We start from the raw sequence: 18509 nt of genomic DNA on the forward strand, positions 1-18509 counted from the left end.
ACAACCTACTAGTAGCAGATCTTTAAGTTGCAGATTTAAGCTTTTTTTCCCTTCTTACATTTTGTAAATGGGCCCAGTGCTCTATTAAAGGTCCAGACCTTTCTTTGGTTAGTTATGCAAATTACCTTTTTATTTGATAGAAAGTCATCCTTATGAGTGTGATGCACAGTAGCGTGTAGTTTGTATGCTGTTATCGTCAAGTGTGCATTGTTTTATTGTTTCTTATCGATATAAGACAGTTTTAATATTGCTCACCCGAATATGCGAGGCGCTACTGGCAAATGGGTTTGGTATTCTGAGTGAGTTTGATGACCGCTGCTCTATTTTATAGAAATGCCAAATTGCATTGATAAATAAACAATGACAAAAGGAAGAACACAATTTTTTTATCATAATAAAGCTTTATGCAGTCACGTTCAGCAATAATAATAATAATAATAATAATAATAATAATAATAATAATAATAATAATATGATCAATCACAAAAAACACTTCATTGAACTAAAAAAGATATTTTTCTAGTAAGATATTGATTGTCATTTTTCAGATATTTGTCAGATATTTAACATTGAAATACACCACAATACATGCTTTGCTGGTTTGTCTAATCCTTTATTTATTTGAAATGGTATTAATGCCGTAGTGTTAAATGAAAATCATAATCTAAAACATTAGAATGATTATGTGGATGTACTGTTCTCCCCTCTAGCATGAATGTGTTAGGTGTTCTTTTCTGGACGGTTGTGCTCATTGTGTTTCCACTGGACAGATTGTGTTAGATGAGTCTGGATAAACAAGCAGCCACTGTGACAGTTGCAGCTTTTGCTGCGTTCGCTCTTGTTAAATTAAACTCTTATGTTAAATTAAACTCTTTTTGCAACAAGGATAAATAAAATGCTTTTTTTACCTCCCATTACGCAATAAGCCGCTTAGTATTATTTTTTTCTTTTTTGCTGTCTGTTTGCTGTTTGTCATTTTTGGCTCCTGAATTAATGACCATAAAAAAGTCTCATCCTCAAAAGCCAGCTGTCTATAGAACATTTAAGGCTTCCTGAAGTAAACCGTCAGCCGTAGATTTAGCCACATTATGTGCTATTAATTGGGAATTTATGCCTGTGGCATATTTTTTGAGAGGACGCTCACACAGAAAAAAGGGGAAAAATCAAAAATGCTACAAGAACAACAAAAAATTTTCCATTTATTCGCATCTTCTAATCAATTGAATGTCATTGGGTGGAATCTTATCGTAATATGCGGCGGAAATTACCCACACCAGACAGCCAACAGCAGGGTCAGGATTTCGAAAATGTGCAAGGGTAACTTGGACTTCTCAGCAATGAAACCGTAAAGCGTTAAAAGGGTCAATGAACGCCTGTTGCATGACCCTGCAAAGTCGGAGATTAATCTTGGTTTTGGTTCGATAGATCACAACAGTGATAGCGGCGTGCAATCTGTGTGGGGGAAATAGATCACATTAATTTCCGAGAGAAAAATATGTTTCAGTTCAAAACGATTGATTCTGATTTAGATTACATGCCAATAAGGTGTGTGTGTGGGTGTGTGTGTGTGTGTGTGTGTGTGTGTGTGAGAGAGAGAGAGAGAGAGAGAGAGAGAGAGAGAGAGAGAGGTATATGAAAAAGAGGAAGGAATGGGTAGAGAAGCAAGGAAGATGAGAGAAGGGATGGGATGGTGGGTGGGGGAAGAGAAAAAGATGAATAAATAAATATGAAGATCACCGTAATCGCTTTAATATCCTCATCAATCATCTCCATGGGCGAATTGGCCGAATATCTCACCCAGTGAGGCTACCTAGATGGATGGTGCCGTTTCAATTCCAGCTGTAATCGACCTGTCAGAATACATACCAAGAACTATTTTTCAATATTACATATTGTCTATTCTCATTCGATGCCTCGTGGCAGGTTCCTTATACTTGTGCCGTTTTGAACGAATTTTCCTTCGTCCTTGAGCTCATATCCTTACAGTCAGGCCAGACTATGACATGCAAACAGACAAGAAACTAGAAATTCTTACTGTAGCATGTTATTGAGAAAAACGGAATCAAATTATACCAACTAGCCTTAATAGTTGGTAATATGATTCTTAACTGAAAGAAGATTGACTTTTAACGAAACCCATCCGCTTCATTGTGCGTATTGTCAAGCACGAAACCAATAGAATACTGAAGTTTTTATGTCAAAACATACGTCAGTATATTTAAGTTGCAGATTTAAGCTTCTTCTTACATACGTTTTCTGTTATAGTTTCGATTATTCGGTAGTTTCATTAAGTCTTGATTTACAGGACTAAATTGGTGCTCTAACATTCACATAAAATCATAACGTTATAATAATTCAAAATTTTCTATTTTAATTGCAGTCAACAGGTAAAAACTGGAAGATTAAAATAAATTTCCGTGCCGTTGGTTAAATAACATGGTTTTAGGTTAGATAAGAGTTTAGCTGGTTGGTCACGACTCTCTCTGCCCCCGATATGAGGAACCACTTCTCAGCAATATCAACCGCGAAACTTGTTTTTAATAGAAGCTAGATCAATTTCTTATTCAAAAGAGACCTTTTTACCGACCGAACGAGTGGTTCGATCGAGCCCTCCGACCCCACCCATGTCAAAGTGTCTGGTTTAGAGGTGCCCTGAAAACAATTGGCATGGAAACGATGTTTGCTCTGTGTCCCTGCTCGCCTCCACATGACATGTTAACCCATGTTATGCGAGAAACTAATGTAAAAAAAAAAGTTAACCCATGTTTATGGAAAGGAACATGATACTTGATAAAATTGTAAGAGTGAAAGGAACAGGATACAAAGTAAAATTGCAAGAGTGAAAAAGAAGAAGAAAGCCTTTGCGTTTTGTTGGATCTTCAGACCTTTTGGTTGTGGTTTTGCAGCACGCGGTGTGATTTTCAGTTCTTCAAATGTGGTTTCACGGCACGCGATTATCAAGGGGAAGGAAAAATCCGACTGGGAGCGAGAGACATCTTTGCATGGTGTGAAATCGCTAGAGTATATGTACTTCTATTTGTGATTTTCAATATGTTACACGAGAACGACAAGGTTTAGGCAGGGAGAGAACTAGGCATCAATTACACCGATCCTAACTGTTAAGATACGTGTATGGTACGATCTTATCCATCAGTTTGAACCGCATAAAAAATAAGAAACTCCTTTGATAACACCATTTCATAACTAACCTTTTTACAATTTTTAATAATTGAATTCTTTAAACTTTTAAAAAAAAGTTTTATCATTTTAATATTGTGGCAAGTACTTAATGTTGTTATATACTTTTGACGTACATTAAAATGTATAATAATGGAAATCGTTATTAAAGAAATAATATGTATTATATTTTTTGTCTTTAGATGCTTCATACGCCATAAACTTTATAAAAACAATTTAAATCCAATTTTTGATAGCTTACATGTACTCTCCATTGTTGACAAACATTGCCTCGCTTTCGAAAATCAGATCTGTCAGTCAAAACACAGACATCAAAATTAAAAATCCTACTGGTTACTTGTCGTGAAACATCAAGGGTTTCTACTTTTTTCAAACCATATGGTAGCAACACGATTACTTTGCCTCGTGAAGTATTTATCTTTCATAGTGAGGAGGGGTCTGGATTCCCTTGGGGCGACATGACCGTATTATAAACACTGGTACAAAGGGAAATACCTTTAAAATAGGCAAAATACAGACTGTATTGAGCAAAGTCCTTACCTTTAAAGATGCATACAAAGTCAATTTTTGTCACAAAAACCAACCAAATGCCAGCATATAGTTTCAAGTAGTATAACTTAGAGAATTACCATAAGACATTGTTTAATTTTACCCGAAAATGATGTTTGAACAGATTTTTCTGCAGGCATTCTATGCTGTATGTCAATGGGGCAGGGAAGTAGGTCACGAAAGTAGGTTAAATTCACAAGCAAAAATTTAAAGAAAGGAGCAGTCTAAAGGTATTTTATGGCTGATCGAGTGATCTATTCAGTTTATCCCTTGGCATGTCGAATTTATTTGAGTCATATAAGAATCTAGTCGAAGTGGTTTACATGTGTTACTGGGAATCCACGCTCCACCGATGCTCGGTTCGTATGTACCTTTAAACAAATACATTAAATCAAATTTTATCCAATATGCTTTTTTCAAATGACAACTTAAAGCACAGTGAATCAAAACAACAAGACGGTAAACGGCGGCAGACTTTGTCAATTGCACAGTTATGTTTATTGATAATGCATAAAAACCCATTTAATGCGCATGCTCTATCGTTTGATTCTTGTATTTCTTTGCCTTCTACCGATAGGAGTCTTCTTACCTCATGCGCTCGAGGAACTCAAAAGTAAGTGGGCAATTTTGCAAAATATGCCAGCTCATGGCGCCTTTCTATCATAAATGATAATTTATTTGCAATAAAATGAGACACTCGACAAAATATTTAGAAAACTTGCTTTTGCGTTTATGTGGATAGTTTAATTTTGATAAAATTCGAGCCATTATCAGGTTAGCGGCGAAATATAGAATCATTTCGGAGCGCTGCCATGGGACATCTTGCGGTCAAAAGTAAAAACAAACGTAGCGATATCGATGTCGCATTTTGTTGTTTTTTTTTATAATCTTTTACAAATCTTCATAAACACTCAATGATGGTATAACAGAATTTCCTGAAGGTGTATAATTTCAGAAGTTTTGTTGATTATGTAGCCATTTACTCAATTTCAGTTGTTTAAACTTAGATTCGGCAGCTACCGAGGAGGCTAAAATTTTGTATCTAGCTGCGAAAATGTTAGACAAATTAAATTAGAGGCGGCTTTCCAGATTTTTTTTTCTTTTTTTTTTTTTGTGAAACACAACTTTGCCAAACCAAATCTTAAAGATTAACATTTTAGCCGCACACTGACTTAAGATTTTTTTTTTTTTTTTTTTTTTTGCGAAACGGGCCTGATGTCGAGAAAAAGCATGCAGTCTTCTGGAAAATAATGAGTTACAGTTCCGCCAATGCTTCATGACACAGTCAGTGACAACCCATTTGTTGTCCACAGAAGGGTCTTGAGTGCAGGTTCCCTAAAATATCTGATTCATAGAAAATTTCTGTACATTTTGAAGGGTGAAATACCTCGAAGAAAAACTAAGTCTGCTACTGAATCCCCCTCATTCTAAAGCACAAAGGACGCACGCGCAACCCTGTAACACACTGTAACACAGCTCCCAATTTGATAAAAGTGGCATTTATATGTTTTGTAGAATATATGCATCAACCGTTCTTATCCCTCTCGTTTGGTCATTGTGTATCTAAAGTCAAGTTTTAGTTGGCAAGAAGTCCCTTCCAATTCAATGAATAATAAGGTAATTGTTAAAAGGACAAGAGTGGTTCGGTCGACACCCTTGTCTTGATCTTTAACTTCCAAATACAACAACCTTATTTCACAAACAACCGGTTCCAATTACTGGATAGTGACGTAGGCGTAATCTTCTGTTGCAAATATGGTGTTTGCATTGCCAATGCAAGTCAGTAATCTAATACACGCTCTCCGATAACCGATTTGTTCAGTTTAAAGACATACAGTGAATGTCATGGCGTTAATAGCTTTTAGGGGAAACCTGAATCAGGCATCATTTTATAACAAATAAAAGTTATCCATTTAATTCTTTTGAACATGAAAAATGAAAAGACAAACAGCAACTGGAGGTTCTATTATAATAATAATTCTATTATTATATTTGAACTAGAATTACAAACAAACGGCATTTATAAAATAAATTCGGGTCCTCTTTACCTAGGACTAAACGTACGACCTTTGCTAATAATACAAAAACAAAAAGATTTTTGGAATTTGTGAGACCCTATAGGCATCCCAATTGCAACAATATTTGTGTCAGTATCCTACTGTAGCTGCATCAGTGCGAACATTTATACTCTATGATTTCTGGGAATTTCACATTTGATAATGTAGTTACTAAGGTTACAAAAAAGATCTGTCTAGCCGAGTTATCCGCGGAAAGGTCGCCGACTTGTTTTGACATGCAATTGTTTGGATATTGCAGGTTATCTGTTCTGCACTCTCCACACGTCCCTCGAATATTCCATCTTTTCAAACAGCTTTGTAATAGGAGCCATTTAAGGCTTTCCATTGCTTGTCCAAGCGATTTCCTTTCAGATTCAATCTTTGTCCGGACAATATAAAATGACACATAACTGAAAGAAATAAATGATCAAATTTTCAATTACTTGTCATATGTTTTGCGTTCTTTGTTCGGGCGGATTGTATCCTTGGCCTTAAGATTTTATACGATGGCTTGGTCATGCAGTGTATCAGTGTACCTTTTTTGCGAACTTCGAAACAACAACAAAAAGGTTGCTCAACAGTTTACTATATAACGTTCTTGTATTTGAAATAATAATAATAATAATAATAATAATAATAATTAAGAAGCTTTAGAACAGAAGAAATACACAACTTCATTTCAGAAATTTGTCGTAGCGTTCTTAGGATTTGTCTTCTTGTATTTTGTTTCTACCGGGCCTATGGCATGAAACGTGGTTAGTAGGAAATCAATGTTGTCAACATGTGTTAGCGTCTACAAGTTCGTCAACTGTTTTTTCATGATGACAGGAGGTCGTTTGATTTGCGGACAATTTCTAACAATAAGTTTTTGAAAAAATCGTAGGTGCTTGATACGCCATGGAGCAGACATGTCGGAAAAGAAAAAAATGTATGAAAAATTTACTCGAATGGTCCTTGGAGAAAAACTAAGTCATAGACAAAGAACGTCAATTAATAACTTGGCCTTCGCATTGGTATTGATAGGATAGAATATTTATGGAGTACAATTGTTGATTTCAAGCTAGACAAGTTAATGATTTTATGGGCTGAAACAGCACAGTCCTTTGACACTGAGAGACAAAGATAGAGAGAGGTAGAGAGAGAGAGAGAGAGAGAGAGAGAGAGAGAGAGAGATAGATGGGGAGAGAAGAGACGCATTAATTTGCCTTTTTGTTTGATCAAATGGGTGAATCCTCTGAGTCAATACACCTCTTGGTCATACTTCATACCCCTTTTCTCTCTCTCTCTCTCTCTCTCTCTCTCTCTCTCCAGAATATACCCTTCAGAATAAAAGCCTGTCGGAATGATAAGTCAGACACCCCGACTGTGAAAAAATAAAGGTTGTACGCGACCTTTATAAAACAAGGGGAATACTAGTACAACATACGACCCACGTGCTTTGCGTCTATTACAGCGCTGGGGGCTCAAGCAACTGACACTTAACAATCCCATTGAAAATATCCAATATGTCTTTCATCTTCATTCTGCCTTGAAATAATCTAAAAAACGCTTATTCGATTCTTCGTCGCGCAGATATCATACGCAGAGGAAATCCACTGAGAATCCCTTTTGTCTGTGAAAGCGTGCTGTTTTTTTATGAAATAGGCATTCGAAGTAATTAACGTCTTTTTGATCACAGCCTAAGCACAGATTCATACCTCTACTCTCAATCTCGTAGGTAATACTTTATAAGTTCAGACTTCTTTCGTTCTGTTTCTACAAAATTGCAAAGGCATTTTTAAATAATTAGCATCTTTTGTGACCACAGCATGAGACCAACACACATTCCCGTAGGAAATACATGAACTTCAACGTCCAGGTCTTTTGGGGCGCGCGATTGCAGAGTATTCAGAGCTTGAAATTAACTGTAATCGGGGCTTTTATATGATAGCAACGTTAAAGTTAACAGGGAGAGGATTTGCGTGATTCAGAAGTCTCAGAAACCAGGTATATTATTCACAAGAAAATTGATGTTTTTACTGATGACGAAAAAGAATTCAAAAGCGCCCCGAGATGCTCCACTATTGTAGTGGGAAATAAAAAAATTACCAGTGCAACATGCTAAGGTATTTGTCTTGTGCAGATTGGATTGTTTTTTCAAATCATCTTTACATGTTTTTTTCAACAAAATCTTATCAGAAAGATATCAGGGTGAGTTTTAGTTTTTTTTACAAAGATCATTGATTCTACAATAAAATAGAATTCTGCACAAGAGACGTCTTTTTAGATGCGACTGAACATGCACAATCATGCCTTGATCGTTGCCGATGTTCTTTCTTCAGTAATTTTTTTTTTTTTTTTTTTTTTGTAAAAAAGCAAAAGGATCACATTATTCCCGTCGATACAAAAACTTATTTTTCTCAAAGCAATACTTATTCCTAACAGCTTAGAGAACGGGGTTTTAAACAAGGGGCTGATCACGAAATGCTCCTGTCAGACATGTTTTGGTACCTAAGCAACGGTAATAAAACAGAAATAAAGCAAACAAATGCACAGACAGACGGGCACCCAGTCAGTATATCAGTGTATTAAAGCGGAAAACCTTAATCTAGTCTTTATGAACAGGGGACGTTAACACTCAATGGATGGGAAATTGCTATTCTATTAAAGCGAATATAATGAAATAATGCATATCCGAGATTCCTGTATGGCCGCCGTAAGTGTGTTTGCCGACAACGCATCAAAACTCCATTAAGAATATTAGCATCTTACGCACCTTTCTGGTACGTGCCAGACGAGTCGAAAACAACAACAACAACTCTCTCTCTCTCTCTCTCTCTCTCTCTCTCTCTCTCTCTCTCTCTCTGTGTGTGTGTGTGTGTGTGTGTGAAATGGCGTACATGTATCACAATTCTCTGTGCATGTCCATCAGCTCTGCTCAGTGGTCTTTTGCACCTCTGCTTTCTCTTCAAACGCGATATCCAAGCAAAAAGAAAAAAAAACGTTAATAAAATGATGAATCAGGATGGCTTTACACGTACAACGGTATCACGCTCCCTGAGCCGCTCTTCTTGTACTGTATTTGCGGCCTAGGGGCAAGTACAGTGTACATGTTCCTTCTGCTATGGCCACAGATTGTTTTTACACAAAACATATTTACAGATATGCCTTTAGATAAATAGAAGGTCATTTTACTTTCCTTATTTGTTTCCACAATATTGCTTTTGGTAATTTTCTCTATAATATCTGCCACCCTGGTAAAGGGTACGTGACAACCAAGTGGTAAGTCTTGCATTGGGCGACTTTGATGTATTGTAACTTTATGAACACTGTATTTGATGCTGAACTTATAATTGCCTTTTAGCTATGTGCAAACGATTGATCACGCCAACGGAATGTCTCGTACCCATCGTATTTCTTTCTTTTTTTTTTTGTTTTTATTCTTTTATTGCAAAAAATGTACGTAATTACATTAAAATATGTGATACATGGTGCAGTTGCCCATTAATAAGATAAAACATCTTCCGTCGTGTCTAAATGAGATTAATGTATCGCACAAAATCTGTAAGGGTTGGTTGATAAGAACATTTAATGGTACTTTCAACCAATTAAAAGAAGTCGTATCCCCTAGTGCTTGATAGTGACGTCGCCAAAAAATAAAAAAATAGACAGATGTCATGCGACAACAACTGCCAAATTCTGTACCCCCTACACACACACACACGCACACACACACACACACACACACACACTCACACATTTTGTGTAATTCATCAATGGGAAATAATAAGTGTCACAAAGTAAATAGACAATGTTATATACATTTTTCACGAAGATATGGGCAACTGTATGAAGAAATTATTAATCTTTCACCACAGTACAAATGAAACCGATTGTTCGCGCCTTTCACGGTCACAATGCCACTTCAGTATCATTTGTCTTCTTTTATCTGAAATTCAGCTCCATTGGTTTTCATCATTACCGCATGTGGCATCTGTCTAATTTCACTTGAACTGTATTTAGGTTTATCTGAAATGATAAACACCTGTATCTTTCTTTTGTATATCGCATAATGGGCTCATTTAGCAGAGATGTCAGAGTATCCCATTATTCGAACCAAGGAGGACATACCCCAGAAAGGTAAAATGCACTGATAGACACTTGCAGTAAAGATAATTGACTTTCCCTATATAGAGTACCCCCTCCCCTACGTGGGGATTGAAAAGTGACTTAAAATGAAAAAAATAGATATGGTTCAGACGAGGAGTGAAAGAGGCCATTCATGAGGGGTTCGAACAACCCACCCTCACCAGGCTCGGTGGCTGGAGACACCAACTACCACATCTGTGGGCCCGGGCCCTGGGAGACATCCCGCGTAGAACGTCATCACTTTACAACGTTGCCAAATCAAAATCACTTCACCTGAAGAAAACCTTGTGACAAGGTCGAAACGTCCTGATCTCCTGTAAGATTCAGCATTAGAATTAATTTTGTTTCATTATCTTTTCGTCTTCACGTTTATACCACTTTTGGGGCTGAATTACATGCACTGTTATGGAACAATTCCACTAGCCCTGTCCACAGACAAGGATGGACGAGTCGCTGCACAAAACGCGTCAGACAAACCCATCTATATACGGAAATTATTTTAAAAGCCTGTCCACACCCATTATTGTCTTCAGTATAATACAGTGTCACAACCAATATGGTATGCGGGACAAAGGTCGCATTTAGAGCAGCGGACTAACTAGTCCACGTGTCAAATAAGGACGACCCACTTGAATACTTCCCCATGGGTAATCTATTCAGTGTCTATTATCGATAAGACGGCAAGCTTTTTATTGGGTCTTCATATTTGACCCGCGGACTATTTGGTCCGCTGCTCTGAACGCAGCTTACGCTTTCAGTGATTATCAGTCTTGCGGAAATCACAAATGTTATCTTTTGCAATGTACTGGAGAAAGGAAATGATAGACATACAACAAAATGCGTGCAAAAAAATTCGATCTGCATGCCGCTGAATGACTCCAAACTGCCCTGTAATGCCGAGAACCACACTGTGCGTTATGAGGATCGATTCAGATGCGATCTCTGGGTGTGAACGAAGCCTATTGACGTGACCCCAATAGACGGGACAGCCGTATTGCGGATTCATGGGTTTTGCGTTATTTATCACTTCACGACTGGCAGCGATTGTCTTTTATTGAATCAGTCTACACGCTTAGCCTACTTAATCATTCTTCTTCCTCAATATCCTCTCCATCATATATACTTTGATTTGACTTTAACCTTTTCATGATTGGAGAAAGCACGGCAGAACTTCAGTCGACAGCTTGTGCTAGCTTTAGGATCGAAAGTGTGGATCATATTTGACCATGGACAAACCAGTGCGAGTTTGCGAAAAGAAAAATAATGGGCTTGTCTCAGAGAAAATACAAACCGAACAATACCGCACTAGGGCCACAATTGCTTCTTCTTTGTGGTCTACTATTTACTCATCCCAGGTCCACCAAGACAAGTTAGACTTTAGAATATATTTATTTATTATACTGAATAGAAAGGTCTAACGCACATTGTATTTTCTCATAATTTTAAATTTTTAATAAGCAATTTGTATCTTTTTTTAATAAGCTCTTGATCGGTCATTTTATCAGTCAGTCATCTTATCTGTATGGCTCATTGGAATTGTAATGAAATGCAATGTAAAAATTAATAATAATAATAATAATGATGATGATGATGATGATGATGATGATTATTATTATTATTATTATTATTATTATTATTATTATTATTATTATTATTATTATTGTGCTTTTAAGTGTTAGCATCGCCGCTAGCCACATAAAGCTTTTACAGTCAAGTAGTAGTACCCTTGATAAATTATTGTCGATTCCATAAAACGTAAAATAGATACGACGTGTCCTTGGGTTTGAAGGAGAAATATTTGCCACGCGTAAGAAAAAGAAAAGAGAGCTTAAATGTTTCACCAGTAGTCTGATACATTGTGATTTTGTCATTTCACGCAAATCCTTCATTGATAATTGAAAATGAGTTCAATAAACTCAGGCATTTATCGTTATGTTGTATGAAATGGATTTCCTCCACCCCGAAAAAAAAACTGCAACACCTAATAATATAGGGCTTGGGATTGTAGATAGTTCTTTTCCACAGCTTATTTGAGTTACTACTAGTATTTTACCAAACAGATTAAATCGGGGAATAATTTAAAGACTAAATCTACGAGCTATATGGCACTGCAAAGGTCAGATAGCGACAGTGATTATCATGTAAGGATGAAGTCGTCAAGGGGATATGCTACTGCTTACCATTACCTAACACTTTTACCTTTGTTTTTCATCACGTAATTTCCTGCCTCATTACTCCGAGGTACGATTCAAAGCTGTGGAAAATTCCTTTACATGTAGTGCACTCCAGCGTACTGATATGGTATTTGTCAGTTGAAGAAATTTGATTTGCTACGTGTACCACAGTTGAAAAAAATGCCCTAGGAATAGCTTTCCACCGTTAGGTTTCGCCAATCAGCCAGTAAATTCTACAAAGCCAGTCCCAGAGCCTCTTGTTCGTGTTTCTTGTTCGATTTTTACGTTCGGTGACTACGGGTAAGTGATATAACCATTGGTTTCTGGAAAGACCTTGAAAAACGATTAAAAGGAATCACGCCGTGCCTTGTGTGCAAGCTGCGAGGTAGATGAAGAGAAACGTAAACGAGATAAAATTGGGTCAGCAAACTTCTACAAAGACAATGCGGTCTCATTTAATTTTTTCTGGCATTTCAAACTGAAGAGAATTGAATTTCATTTCGCCGAAATACAGGGCGTGAAAAAGGAGCTAGGTCTATTTTTAAAAGTATAGATACTAAAGTTTATCGTTTACATCAAGACCCTGCGTACGGGCTAATACAAAATCACGAGTTAAACCGTTTGTAAAACAGCGGTCCGCGATTGGAACATATATTGGTGTGCGATTGTGCTGCATAACTACCGAAAGTGTGTTCCTTTAATGTGCACTTTTTTGTCTTGAACCTAAATATATATTTTACCTTGGATCGAAAACATTAATAAAAAAACGATGAAATATAATCAAATGATAAAATTAAGTCCACCTCAAATCACCGTAATATTAATTCCAGTTTATGCGTAAACCACGTAGCGTTCTTCAATTTCTGTTTAATTTTGCTGAGTTTAAACTTCAAAAGTCAAGCAATATGGTTTTCTCCTTGCTGTTTTTTTCTACTAGTTAACCTTTAAGCAAGTGCCCCCACAATGGTGGGTTTCAGTTAGGCACAGTTCCTAGTGTGTGAGTGTGTGTGTGTGTGTGTGTGTGTGTGTGTGTACGGTATGAATATATAGACGTATAATGTCTTCACCAGCATATGCATACTATGAATGACTGATTTCAGTGCATTGGGAATTTCACACATATAGAATTGTCCACAATGCATGCAATGTAGAGCCTCGTCGAGTGATTTGGCTAGCTTACTTTTGTCGTATTTGTGATTCGTGTACTGGAGTTAATTGTGATGGCGATTACAAGGCTTTCCGTTATTTTCGTGCCGTAGCAAAGCGTGGGTTTAAATTGCTAAGAAGTGTTGTCAGCGCAATTTTGTCGACCGTGGGTAATCCTATCTAAATCCCACGTTGCGAATTCAAGGTTATTTTCCAGCAAATTCCTTCAAGGAGTTTTAATAGCATGATCTTGACTTACTGTGATTTCATAAGAAACTATCTCTTATAAGACGCGCAGGTGACACACTCACCGTGGGCGATTCGTCAACGGTGTTTGCCTGTGCCACGCTGCCTGCAACTAGACAAATACGACACCCAAGAGATAAATTCCCCAAATACAACCAATTAAGTAGATTAATTGATAAAGATTAGATTTAGAATAGCAAAAGATGGGTAATACGGTTAACCGCATCTGAATAATAACAACAGATCGCCTGAAATAATCGCAGCTGATGATGAAGATGATATTATCTGCTATTGGTTCTGAAAAAGATCATCAATGGCTGTCGTATAATCGTTGTCAAGTTTTTTTGGGTCACGAAGGATGCTTACTGTAAAGCTCCGTGAGAAAATACTTAAGTATAAGAAAATTTCCAAGATATTACAGACACGATTAAATAAATTGTTCTTAAAAATCTTCAATTCAAACCTGTAATATTGCCATCAATTCTTATTGAAATAACAAAACCCATCAAGCCTTTAAGGCCTTAACAAAACTGCCTCTCATGTAAAGATAACAACATTCATAAACAATAAACATTTATTATTTCAATGTATCGTAGGTCTGTCTCCTATAACCCCACATGCAGTAAGAGAATACAGTTAGAGCATGCTGTATTTCACATTATAAACATTCAAACGTATTCAGGACGTTTCGTAGATGGACCAAATATTTTGGCATAAGTCCCTTTTGTCACCTGTCAAAGAAATTCTGCATTCTAGCGCCACCCAAATGTGTTGCATTTAACAGATGAAGGTGCACTATACATGTACCATGAGCATTGTAGAACTTATCAAGTGAGTAAAAGTTTTATGTTTCCTGGAAAATGATACATGTATCAACTTAAGGAAAACTGATTTTGTCTTTCGGCAAGTGCCCCTACACGTATAGTACAATATGAACCAAATAAAAGCAAACAGTATTAATTTCAAAAGGTAGCCATGTTCGTAGATAATAACCCATGGACGTTTTCATTCAATTGTCAGAAAAGTGAAAATATCAATAAGACACCGATTTATATTTTTTATGTCAATGGTGAATTTCGTGAAGCAGATTCACAAAAATATGTTGACCAGCCCAGTGCATCCGGCCCATAATGCAAGTAAGGGATATCACAGTTACATCTTCTTAATTTAATTTAAATCATTATTATTTTTCTCCCCCTCTCTCACCAACTCTCTCTTTTCCTTTTTTAGACCGATTGTTTGGTTTGGTTAACTAGGTCTATTTCATTATATTTTATCTATTCTCTTTTCAGCTTTCAGCTCCCGTTTAGCTAGACCTTCGAACTCAGGAGGCAAATGTTAGGGTGTGGTACACATTCAGAAATATAATTATGGACGAGTAGGTCTCCTGCTTCCCGTCCTTGTGGGCTAATGTATTCATACAAGTGTTGGGGAGAGGGGTTGCTTTTCCCCGGACAACTACATGGAGACGGGATTTGTGCGTTACTCTGTTTGAAAAACAATGGCAACCTAAACAACATAGCTGGCAAAAAAAAAAAAAAAAAAAAAAAAAAAAAAACGGACACCTAATAGCAAAAAATAAAATAAATAAATAAGTGCAACAACATTTACAAAAAGAAAAAATGGTCACACAAAAAAAAAAAAAAAAAAAAACAATCCGATTATGTCGATTTTCTGTCTCATTAACTTACAAATCCACTCAGTTAATTTAAGATTAATGTAAAAATACGGTTAGGTATTTAAGGGGCGAACCAAAAAAAATCAAATACTTTTGAAAACAAAATTATCCGATCATGCCTTTTTTCGAAGTGAATTCTTTTTAACCCAACAGAGCTACTCAGTAAATTAAAATTAAAACAAAAATAGGTACAGTTTGCCAGTCATAAGGACTGATGTTTCGGACAGCAACAACGACGGCACGGACAGACACATTCATCAGAATATATACAGACACACTGTACATAGAAAACGGTTACAATTCATCTTTTTACAAATAATCAGCGACTCCGTCGCCATCCGCCAACCCCGGCAATAACAAGAAAAGGGTTTGCTGCGAATCGTATTTTAAGGCCACTTTTTTAAAATGCACAAACGCAAAAGGCCATCTCAACTACTGTGTGTAAATAAATATCTCGAAAAACCATTTCTGCATCTACATTGGTACATCACCATGTTTCTCATAATCTGAAGTTGACTTAGACACGGGTTCCTCAGTTAACGAGAAGCTTTCTTCTATTATTCTTCCATCGCTATATCGAACCCTGTCAGTACAGAAACAAGCCTTTAACAATCGCATCATTTTGCTGTGCCAAGAGGCCAAAAGGGAACGAAGGGCAATTCTAAAGTCTCGCAAAACAATAATAAATATAATAAAGTCCAGTACAAAACGCAGCTGGCCTATATTAGAAAGCAACCACTGGAGATGATATTCGTTAAGGTCCGGCTGATGTCCATCACTAAACTGGAGATAATGAAGACGTAATTTAACAACGTGGTCCGGCATAATAATGAGTACGTGCAAAACAACTAAACTCACAGCAAGGCAATTCATCTTTAAGTTTTGTTTGTGGTTGACATTTTCTCTCCTTTGGGGCGATTTTGGAGCAGGTCTGCTTAGGTCGTTGGTGGTGTTGAGGCACTGTGTAGCGCCATTTGCGTCTGAGCTGAGGCGTCGCTTGGCCATGCATACACCGAAGACTTTCTTACGCACTATCAAAGCAACAAGGACTAAAATACACACGTCTGGAATGAATATAGTTACTGCCATCTGTATTGAATCGATGACGGCCAGGCTTGGTTCGTACTTCACCAGGAGTACGCATTGTCCCTCAACAATCCCCGACATCCAGGTTATGTGTAAAAACATCACAATGGCAAGAACAGTTAAAGCGGTGATGACAAACTTGCTCCGTAGCACTGTGCACATTTTTCGAGCTTTGCCCACCATGCATGTGCATATGTATATATCCGTAAGGAAGGCAATGGTGAACCATATGGAGAGAAAATGGAATATGTAACTGCAGCAAAGGATCAGCTGACAGAGGCCCTCTACCAGAAAAAGGTTAATGTTAATGGTAGGTGACCAATTTATTAGCGCCGTGGCGAGACACCCTGCGTCTGCCGCCGTCATTGCGGCTAAATAGTGAGATTTTGAGATGGTTCGAAGATTTGGTGCTCGGCTGAACAGGATCGAAGATATAATGTTCACAATGAAGCCCACGATCGCAAGCAAAGGAAAATAATACTCGGATAGTGCCTTTAAAAACAATGGCGGTAGTATGGTGTCGTAATAAAAGTCCGTGTCGTTTTGCCATTGTGACGCATTATCAACGTCAAAAATGCCATCGTCTTGCATTGTTGCAAGTTTTGATGTGGTACGTTAGTCGTGTCCTTCACATAACACCGACTTTTTCCAGATCAATAAGAGATCGAATGATCACAAAAGCTGTCATTTTATCGTCACTCATTAACGGTACCCAGTGCGCTCACAAATGACGACTAAGCAGATGCCTTCTGTTGTTAGTAATTCGTGCTCAAATGTCTGAAGTCTCCTTGCAATATCATTCCACACGATTATTTGATGAAAAACATTTAGTCATATTCAGGTTCTATAGACGCTCAACTCCCTATACACGGTATCTCAATGTAATTTTTTTCAGTTTTTCGATGTCACGAGTCGGGAGGTAAACTCGCCTGCTGCCCGACCTTTCTCAACAGTGTACTAGCATATTATGTATTCTAACAGCGCAGGTTCTTGTCTTTAAATTCATTATCAAGACAAGCTACACGCTTTGTGTAAAAAATAAAATAATCAGATCTGCTCACACCTCTTAGTCTCTCAAAGGATCTTGCTTATGAAGAATGATTGCTATTCGAGGTTTCGACCTCAGTGGATAGACTCGAACTGCAAGCGCTCCATCTATCGGCATAATGAAAAGTACATGAAGATTGATTCTCAGTGTCGAGTTAATTTTCCTAGTTCACGGCCTATACCACGTGAAACCTTCCACGTGCATATTCCCTAGTGGGCTTGTGTCATTTAATGTCATAACGTTCAATATGGTTCAAGTGAACTCACTGAAATAAATTGGTTGAAAAAATCACACTTTTCTTAACTATCATAAGACCAAATGTAGAACTAGCAAAACAGACTCTACAACCCCCCGGCAACATAATGAATCTTTTTTTTTTTCAGATATTAAGTTTGATGTAAATGCAATCATCTGGAAAAGCGTTCTTTCTTTCGTTTGGTCATTCGACGTTCACGCTTTCAACAAAAATATGTTACAATATATACAACAATGTCAGATTTTAGCCGATTGGTGAATTTATCTGCCTAGGGCTTACTTACCTTAAGCGCGCTATTCCTTAACCACAACGGCGCTAAGCTAGAGCTGTCTCCAAACTATATCGGCTTCATATATAGCACGTTCACCACTTGGCTGTGACGTCATCAGATGTTGTGCAACTGCGCATGCCTGAACCTGGAACATCGTTTCTGCTTTTAGGCAATTGGTGGCAAATAAACAATAGTAGGTGACGATGCAATCACTTTATTATTTCAATATTGATAATAGTGAGAAATCTGTTAATGAGTGAGGCCTGGGTATTTGCAGCAGCTTAACAGTCCTGGCAGTCAATTATTATAGGAAATACTACCGATCGTATGTTTTATAAAGCATCATATCGTCTCTATGCTGCCGCTGGACTTAAAGTGGCATAAGCATATTCCATTAGTAAACAAAGTGGTGTTGGTTTCAAGGAAGGCAGGAGTTAACAACCCATGAAGACAGTAGAACTTTATCGCTTGATTTATGGAGGACAGCAGGAATCATCGGTTCAGAAATGATTTTAAGTGTTTCTTCTGGAAACCAAGATAGCGCGTTGGTGTTGCCAAGACAATAGGGGCGACACGAGTTGCGACGGTTGATTGATCCAAACCTTTGAAAAAACTAGTTACAATGTATAAGCACATTATGTACAGTTGAAAGATATCATGTAATCACAGACC

General features: G+C 37.4%; 1 protein-coding gene across 1 annotated transcript; it reads right to left on the minus strand.

Moving 5' to 3' along the window:
* Positions 1 to 13915: 13915 nt before the first annotated feature.
* On the minus strand, positions 13916 to 18032 carry LOC106171827 (uncharacterized). Its single transcript, XM_013552302.2, has 2 exons — positions 17850 to 18032; positions 13916 to 17575 (listed from the first exon to the last, which is right to left on the minus strand). Exon 2 carries the CDS (start codon positions 16851 to 16853, stop codon positions 15651 to 15653), a length of 1203 nt encoding a protein of 400 aa, XP_013407756.1. The 5' UTR covers positions 16854 to 17575; positions 17850 to 18032; the 3' UTR covers positions 13916 to 15650.
* Between the last annotated feature and the right edge of the window lie 477 nt (positions 18033 to 18509).

The sequence above is a fragment of the Lingula anatina genome, chromosome 6 (genome assembly GCF_051362555.1).
Source record: "Lingula anatina isolate TDL-2025a chromosome 6, LinAna3.0, whole genome shotgun sequence".
Classification (NCBI taxonomy): Eukaryota; Metazoa; Brachiopoda; class Lingulata; order Lingulida; family Lingulidae; genus Lingula; species Lingula anatina.